Source organism: Sycon ciliatum, chromosome 12 (genome assembly GCF_964019385.1).
Source record: "Sycon ciliatum chromosome 12, ocSycCili1.1, whole genome shotgun sequence".
NCBI classification, from domain to species: Eukaryota; Metazoa; Porifera; class Calcarea; order Leucosolenida; family Sycettidae; genus Sycon; species Sycon ciliatum.
In genome coordinates, this window is record NC_088654.1 from 28291365 (window position 1) to 28300915 (window position 9551).

General features: G+C 51.1%; 1 protein-coding gene across 1 annotated transcript; it reads left to right on the forward strand.

Moving 5' to 3' along the window:
* The first annotated feature begins 1073 nt into the window (after positions 1–1073).
* Positions 1074–2087, forward strand: LOC135828119 (uncharacterized). Its single transcript, XM_065340551.1, has one exon. The coding sequence runs from the start codon at positions 1074–1076 to the stop codon at positions 2085–2087; it is 1014 nt and encodes a 337-aa protein (XP_065196623.1).
* Positions 2088–9551: the final 7464 nt, after the last annotated feature.

Below are 9551 nucleotides of genomic sequence, written 5' to 3' on the forward strand. Positions count from 1 at the left end.
CAGTGCAGTGACAGGTACGGGAAAACAAAAGAGTGCGGTAGCCGTGTCAAATGCATTGATTGGTGAATGACTGAAAACTTACCCACCGTACTGGAGCCAGCAGAAAAGGGTATCAATGCACACTGGATTCAGTCATGTGGTCATCAGGTCATGCGTGACCATGGTGACATACTACACACGGTGTAAGGCTACAGATTCATGCAAGTACATAACCATGCTCTACTGCAGAGATGGAGTATTCCAGCACATATCCTCCTTCACTCAGGAGTGGCGGGTAAAATGCGCCAACGAGTGAGTACAACTACTATGCTAAGATACTAAGCAAAAAACTAAGAACATTGCTAACATGTTATTATGGTTATTATGAATTACACAGCACAGTTTGTCTGGTTAAACATCACTGTCTTACTGATCTGCATCCAGCAAGGGGACAAGGTGGTGAATAGATCGGCAATAGACTTTGCCGCCTACGGTGACGTCGACCACACGGACTATTGTAGTGCATATTCACGAACATTCTACAGTCCATGCACACGTGACATTACGCAATGATTGCATAGGCAAATTCTAGTTACTTCCCTTTTGATTACGTAGTGATTACATCACTTACACATTACCCATTTGCCACATCGAGCGTATGACGTTTTTCCATGTTCTTTCTCTCTTGCATGTCATGATGCAATACTGATTGCACCTACATGATGCAATACTGATTGCACCTACATGATGCAATACTGATTGCACCTACATGATGCAATACTGCATTGTACTTACATCAGCAATTGCAATTCTCATGACCACATCCGTTTCCTTCTTGCACTTTCTACCGCAACGCACAATTGCTAACGCTTCTCTCTCTACCCTATATAAGCTGCATTCGCTTGCATATTATTCAGATCAATCGTAATCTTTTCCATTCCGACTCAACTTGAATTAGTGCTTTCTTAGTTGTAATAAAACGTTGTGTTCCACGACCCGTTGCACGGCTGAGTTGAATCTAGCGAAGCACTAAATTGGTGACCCCGACGTGATCGATTTCCGACCTGATTCAACGTTCTGTGCAATTTTTAGAAATGTCCGACAACGAGCAACCCGCTCCCGCTCTCGAGGCTAATGCCGCTCCAGACCAAGCTGCAAACCCCGCTGGAAACGCTGGTCCACCAGACGCTCCGGCCCAAGACGGCCCTGCCGCAAGGACCATCGCGCCAGTCAACTTCAAACTGCCGCCGTTCTGGCCAGGTGACCCGCAGTTATGGTTTGCGCAGGCTGAAGCTCACTTCTCCAACCACCGGATTAACACCTCCCGAGCACGGTACAATGTGATCGTGTCATCGCTAGCTCCGGAGTTTGCAACAGAGATCCGTGACCTGTTGATCGCTCCACCGGAAGACGAACCCTACGCCAAGCTGAGGGCTGCACTCACAACACGGACGCAAAAGTCGGAGCAAATCCGTCTTCGAGATCTGTTGTCAACCGCCGACGTCGGTGACAGCAAACCCAGCAAGGTCCTACGCAGAATGCAGCAGCTACTGGGAGGAAAATCGCTTGACCCTTCTATCTTGCGGGAACTCTTCGTGCAACGTCTACCCCCAGCTGTCCGTCAGATTCTAGCAGCTACACCTACGACTCTGTCTCTGGAGGAGTTAGCGGCCCTCGCTGACAAAGTGGCCGAGTCTACAGTCCCATCAGCGAACACTCAAGTACACGCAGTTTCGGAAAAGGCCACTTCAAAAACTGCTGCAGTCGGCTCAACTGCCTCAAGTGCTACCACTTGTTTCAGCCCCAGCTCTGACTCGACGACTCAGCTGTCGCTACTCCGTTCGGACTTGGACAAGCTGTGTCTGACTGTACAAGCGCTAACCAAGGTGCGCTCCCGTGGACGTGACGATTGCCCCATCAAAACGGCGGGATTTCCAACACGGGATCGGCGCACTGGACGCAGCGCTTCCCGCTCTCCCAGCCGCGCCGTACGCATTGAGGACACCGATAGCGACGACGTCTGCTGGTTCCACGCCAAGTTTGGTGACAAAGCTCGACGTTGCCGATCTCCATGCCGTCTGTCGGGAAACGGGACCGCCAGCCGCTAATCGCGACCACTAGCCCGGCTGGCTCCACCTCCACTTCTGAAGGTCGCCTCCTGTATATGCGTGACCGTGTCAACGGAATCAATTTCCTGATCGACACCGGCGCCTCAGTAAGTGTACTTCCTCCGTCCTTTGCTACCTCTGTAAAACGTTGTCATAGCCCTAGTCTTCGTGCCGCCAATCACAGTACTATAGAAACGCATGGTCAACAATTCCTTGAGCTTGACATTGGTCTCCGTCGGTCGTTCAAATGGGTGTTCGTTGTCGCCGATGTCAATTACCCTATCCTCGGAGCCGATTTCCTGTGCCACTACAAGCTGACTGTCGATCTTGCAACGGGACAACTGCAGGACTCCTCGACCAATCTACGCATCAACGGAGTGGCCGCCGATGTCACGGATTCTGCAGCCAACCTCCTCGCAACCGATCAACCGAACCGATATTCGTCTCTCCTGGCCGAGTTTCCAGACCTTGTTCGACCTGCTACTGGTGAGTCGCCATCCAAGCACAATGTTACCCATCGCATAGTCACTAATGGCCATCCCGTGCATGCTAGACCCCGCCGCTTAGCTCCTGATCGCCTTGCCACTGCTAAAGCTGAATTTCAGCACATGCTCACACTGGGCATTGTTCGCCCGTCTGCAAGCTGTTGGTCTTCCCCGCTGCATATGGTCCCGAAACCCTCTGGTGACTGGCGCCCTTGCGGCGACTACCGAGCCTTGAATAACTGTACAGTCCCCGATCGCTACCCCATTCCTCATCTGCAAGACTTCACTTCCCATTTGCATGGCACGACCATCTTCTCCAAGATAGATTTAGTCCGAGCATATCACCAAATCCCAGTCCATCCTGATGATATCCCCAAGACTGCCATTACCACACCTTTTGGCCTATTTGAGTTTGTCCGAATGCCCTTTGGTTTACGCAACGCTGCCCAAACCTTTCAACGCTTCATTGACCAGATCACTGCCGACCTTCCATTTTGCTTTGCATACATTGATGATCTCTTAGTCGCTAGTGCTAGCCCCGCTGAACATGAACGCCACCTCCGCTGCCTGTTCCAACGCCTAGTTGATCACGGTATCATCATCAACGTACAGAAGTCCCGGTTTGGCGTATCCGAACTAGACTTTCTGGGCCACCACGTTGATGCCACCGGTATTCAACCCCTAACGACCCGAGTCCAAGCTATCAAGGAGTTTTCGCTACCGACCAGTGTCCGTAAGCTACGAGAATTCCTAGGCCTGGTCAACTTCTACCACCGGTTCCAGCGCAACCTCGCAACCCGCCTTGCACCACTCAACGCCATGTTACAAGGCCGGCCGAAGAGCAAGGGCCCGCTTGAGTGGACGGATGAGGCACGCGAGGCCTTTGATTCGACCCGCAGCGCCTTAGTCCACGAAGTCACCCTCTACCACCCTAGCCCTGACGCGGCCTACAGCATGATGGTTGATGCATCCAATGTTGCCGTCGGCGCTGTTCTACAACAACACATCAACGGTGAGTCCCTGCCTGTCTCGTTCTTCTCACGCAAGCTAAAGCCGGCCGAGACCCGCTATAGTACGTTCTAGAGTTGGTGGACAAGCCGTTGATTATTCACTCTCATTGTAATATCAAAAAGTATTCTTTCTAGACCAAAGAGTGGTATATTTGATAACATTTAATAACGATAGAGATTTTTACGGTACTTCTCCAGACGTTTCGTTGTTCTGAACAACATCGTCAGTGGATCCACTGACGATGTTGTTCAGAACAACGAAACGTCTGGAGAAGTACCGTAAAAATCTCTATCGTTATTAAATGTTATCAAATATACCACTCTTTGGTCTAGAAAGAATACTTTTTGATATAGTACGTTCTGCCGAGAATTACTAGCCATATACCTCGCCATCAAACACTTCCGTCATTTCCTGGAAGGCCGTCCGTTCCACGTCTGCACCGACCATAAGCCACTGATCCACGCTATCCGAAGCCACTCGCAACAACACAGTCCTCGCCAGCAACGACACCTCAGCTACATTGCCGAGTTTACCACTGATCTTCGATACGTCCCTGGTAAGGAAAACGCTGCAGCTGACGCACTCTCGCGTTGTGACCTACCCGATGACGCCATCGCAACCATTGCCAGCCTGGACTTCGGCAGCCTCGCCCTCGCTCAACGGGCCGACAAGGAACTCTCCAAGCTCCGTCACACTGTCCCTCCATCAACATCACTCGTCTTCAAAGGCATCCAGTTTCCCATGGTTAACACACCGATGACGTGTGATATCTCCACTGGCTCCGCTCGTCCATTCGTCCCAAGCCAGTTCAGACGAGGTATCTTCGACTCACTCCACAACCTCTCTCACCCCGGACACCGGACCACCCGGCAGCTCATCACCAGCCGCTACGTTTGGCCGTCAATGAACAAAGACATCGCTGCGTGGTGCCGCTCCTGTATCGCTTGCCAACAAACCAAAGTCCACCGACACACGACCACTCCACTCGCCAAGTTCCGAAAACCAGATGCCCGATTCTCGCACGTCCACATCGATATTGTGGGACCGCTTCCACCGTCTAACGAGTTCTCGTACCTCCTAACAATGGTCGACCGTTTCACTCGTTGGCCCGAGGCCATTCCCATACCCGACATCACCGCCGAGACCGTCGCTCGCCACTTCGTGAGTTCCTGGGTTTCCCGCTATGGTGTACCGACTCTTCTAACTACCGACCGTGGTTCCCAGTTCGAATCGTCCCTGTGGTCCTCGCTGATGTCTCTCCTGGGTACGTCCCGCATCCGTACAACCGCCTACCATCCTGCCGCTAACGGGTTGGTTGAACGCTTTTACCGACAGCTGAAAGCCGCCATACGTTCTTCAGACAACCCCCGCCGCTGGACCGAACATCTACCGCTGATTCTACTGGGAATTCGTTCTTCCCTCAAGGCTGATCTAAACTGTTCGGTTGCTGAACTAGTCTACGGTTGTCAACTCCGTCTACCCAGCGATCTGTTCATCGAGACACATGAGCAGTTTCCAGATCCCACATCCTATGTTAGTCGGCTGAAGCAAGCCATGGCTGAACTCCGCCCTACACAGCCCCGCCACCCATCTGGCCGATCCGTATTTGTTCCTGCCGACCTCGCCACCGGCAGCCATGTGTTCCTTCGCCAGGACTCCGTTCGCACACCGCTACAACGTCCATATTCTGGCCCCCACAAGGTTCTCCGTCGTACGGACAAACACTTCACCATCGACCTCAACGGCCGCACAGACGCTGTCTCTATTGACCGTCTGAAGCCAGCCTACATCGATGGTGAAGAAGATGCATCGGCTCGTCCTGCCCCGACGCCGTCTCTCGCTCATGATGTCCTCCCACCACGACAGACCCGCTCCGGTCGTCAAGTGCGCTTTCCCTCATACTATTGAGCCACTCTCGTGTTACATTCCATTCAGCTATTGTAGGTTACATTACCTTGACTTGAACCATTGCGCATGTCATTTTCATATCGTGCATTTCCCCCGGAAATCCACTAGGTGGGGAGCTCTGTAGTGCATATTCACGAACATTCTACAGTCCATGCACACGTGACATTACGCAATGATTGCATAGGCAAATTCTAGTTACTTCCCTTTTGATTACTCAACTTGAATTAGTGCTTTCTTAGTTGTAATAAAACGTTGTGTTCCACGACCCGTTGCACGGCTGAGTTGAATCTAGCGAAGCACTAAACTACATCTTGTCAGGACCAGGAAACATCGCCAGTCTCTGGTGGCGGGCTAGGGGAAGGCGCACCATAGAGAGTTTTCGCACGGCGTGCAACGCGCTCACTTGACGCGTTCGAAGGTCACGTGCCACGTTCAGAAGCGAGGCAAACGCGCGTTGCCAACGTGGACTCATCACATGGTTCACCATAATGGGCCATGTTCACCCGCTGCGAAAGCTCTTTTCAAGTACGCGTGCGTCACGCACGTGAATAGCCTCGCGTTCGGCCTTGTCCCGTTGCACGCCGTGCGAAAACTTTCTAATTACGGTAGCTAGCTGCTTACTCGCTACTCGGAGTCACCAGAATCGGCTTCTGGCGAAAGAAGTGCAGGTTCCTGCACGAGTATGAGGGCAGTACCGCGGAATCCAGCCCGCGCCGCGATAGCGGCAAGGGCTGGATGAGCAGCGGTACTGACCGAGTATGAGTGGCTGGAACGTGTTTCCCGCGGTACTGACCGAGTATGAGTGGCTGGAACGTGTTTCCCGTATTATATGCACCCAACCAGCCAAGGAGATCACTCTGACTCTTTGACGTTGAGTTTACATGAACCATTCTGTGACTCGAGTCCTATGTATGAGGCTGTGACTCTGTGACAGGACAGGACAGGACAGGTGTGAGCTGAGTGAGTGTGACTTCGACAACCGTACACGGACTACTGTACATGACTTTTGCATGTACTTTCAGACCACAGAAGCTTGTCATTGAAATGGTAGACTCATGAGTGGATTCTGTCCACTGCCCGTCGTCAAGTGACGACGGGCAGTGGATTCTGGCCACTGCCCGTCGTCCAGTGACGACGGGCAGTGGATTCCGTCCACTGCCCGTCGTCACTTGACGACGGGCAGTGGAACTAGTTCCATCACCATTCAGCACTAGACAGCAGGCAGGATCGCGCTTTCCAGCCCGCGTAATTTGATCTGTCATTGGTCGACTACAAGGCGACAGTCATGTGACATACGGGAAGGCCCGTTTCTGACGGCTGCTGGCGACTGTCGCTGTGAAGCATGGCGTGATGCTGCCGGTTGCATTTTTCGCACGGCTTTGCCTGGCAGGCTACGGCACGGTGACCTGATTTGAAGCATAGAGCGCAAGTATCTCTGTTGGCTCTTATGCAGTCCCACCGTTCATTGACATTCATCTTGATGAAGTCTGTGCAGACGTCTAGCCGGTGATCCTTGCCACACTGGGGCATGATGCCTCATGCTGCTTTGGCTCCTGCTGCTGCTGTTTCTGCTTGGGCAACTTTGGAGAGTCTGCTTTGGCTGCAAAGGTTCTGCTGCGGTGGAAAGGCTTCCCCACGGCTGGGCTGGATTTGCCACACGAGCTGCTATCTGTTGACCGCAGACGTTCCTCTGCACGGCGTGTTGTGTGTACCTTGGCGAGCAGCCATTCAGCCAAATGGTATATGTCACCGTACCGGATCAGCATGGGCTAAGGGAGCTTGTGTCTCACGATCAGGGATAACTCGCTACCTGGCTGAATTCCACACAGCTCCATGTTGACTAACTTTGTTCGGAGTTTCAGCGCAAACTTCGCGATACCTTCTGAGTCTTTGAGCCGCGGCCACTGCATGATTTCCTTTTCTTGCCCTCAAGTGTACGAGCATCCTCGCCGTTCCATTGATCGAGCTCGCTCAGGATAGCGTGGTATGCTCCAGTCCAGGGCCGTCTAGGATTCCCTTGACAATGTCATACCCAGACCCACCCATCAGCGACTCTCTCAGCTGAGCCAGCTTGTAGCTCTCTGAAGTGAGTGCGTCTTCTTCCACAACATGCCTGAAGTGCTGCCTCCATCGGTCGTAGTCTCCAGGCTTTCCAGACAAATTCGGTATCTCCAGTGGCTTGACGTGGAAGAAGCTGGCAGCTCGAAATGCATGACCATACTGGCTCTGGTAGGTATGGCTGGGCGGCGCCTGGTAGGGACGAAATGCAGGAGCTGCTGGATCCAGTGTGAGTGCATGCGTCATTCGAGGCCTGGACTCCATTGGCTGTTTGCTTTTCAGCTTAGTGAACCTTGGCTCTACAGGCACTGACGTGTTAGCCACTGCAGGAGGTTGCCAAGACAATATGGACACAGTAGATACAGTCACTGGTGCTGGTGCTGGTGTGGATGCAGTTTTGGTTGTCCTGGTAGCTGTGAGTCTGCTAGTACAGGTGAAATCCTGATAATTCGAATATGGCTTAATTAGAACACACTGCTTAAATAGAAGTTTCGTCCGGGACCGATTTTTGTCAATATGATTTCCACATAATAATTTCTGAAAATCAGAACCTCGAACTGGGTATGTCAGGTTAATTAGAAGTCCCACGGAATCCATTTACATAGAAAATGTGTGGGATTTGTGCTGATAATTCGAATTTAGCAAAGCATAATTAGAAGTTCGTTGTATTTTCTGCAAACCAGTTTGGGTTGCATGCGCAGGCGTTCAGCGTCCACTAAATCTGTGTCTAAGGTGCATAGTGCAGCTCTGCGTGTCAATGCGAGCATTTTGACATACTTCTGAAGTAAATAATGTGTTCTGGGTACATGTTTGGATAATTAGCCTATCTTCAGCGTGTTGTTGATGTCGAGAGGGGGTCATTCACTTCGCTCGTATTTTCGACAAACGGCATATGTGGCACGGAGTGCTCTCGTGCATTGAAGAACATTGTTCAGCTGGTGCATGGTGGTTAACAAGCATAGTGACCAAGCATAGTGACCTCCAGTACGCTGTTGTGATGGCACAGCTACGCTGCAAAATTGCATTTGTTTTGCTGAGGTGGTCAATCACGTGCCTCCGTGGTTGCAGAGCGTCTTACTTGCGGAAGAGAATAGGCCTATCTTTTCTAGACCGATGTCGCCTTTTGTCCATGTAAGTGCCTTCGTTATTCATATGTTGGCCTATTTAATATTGGCATGCTCTGCGGATTTGTAGGCATGCAAGGCAATTTAAATATTATCCTGCAAAGTATTTTGTAGGTGCGTGAATACTACGTTATGTACAACAATTGGTACATGACATAATAATAGCCGTTTGGCATGGTACAATAACCTTTTTTCTTTTCTTTTTTATTATTATTATTAATGGCTTTCTCTTTTACTTCGAATGGTTTACAATCTGTATCACAATTATTTGTGGGTTCAGCAATAAAGGATGTGAGATAGACTCTGCATTGCAGCCGACCTTGATACTACCAAGATAGATAACGAGTTTCTTGATGGCCATGACACCTATCAGAACGCAAGGATCGTCTGCCGGCTCAGTATCTGCTGACTTCTTTACATACCGAGAAGTGAGGGTGCTGCGCAGGGCTTCTGAGACAATCAGCGCCGTTTTCGGGCTGTGGGGAAGGTCTACGTGAGCGGCGGCTGTGCTCTTGCCACTCTGTATGGTGCGGGTGTGTACTACCGGTGCCTGTTTCTGTTCTGGGTTCAGAGTGTCTGGTGGCTGAGACGGTCTCAGATGCCTCTTCTGTACCTGCGTTCCCTTGATGTGCGGATGGGCTTGTGTACATTGGACTTCTCTGCATTGATGCAATAGGTGGATGATCTATATTCGGACCTGAATTTGCAGACTGTACACGTGTTGTGGTTGTGGGAACGGTTCCTGATGTTACAGTACTGTACGACTTCCTTCCCATATTGGGCTGGGGTACGGATGTGTGTGCAATGTGTTGTTGTCGAAGCTCTTTGATTTCTCGCTTGAGTTCCTGAACCTCTAGTTTCAAGGACAATATTAGAGA

Coding starts and splice junctions, on each gene's coding strand:
- LOC135828119 (XM_065340551.1), top strand. CDS start 1,074: ATGTCCGACAACGAGCAACCCGCTCCCGCTCTCGAGGCTAATGCCGCT.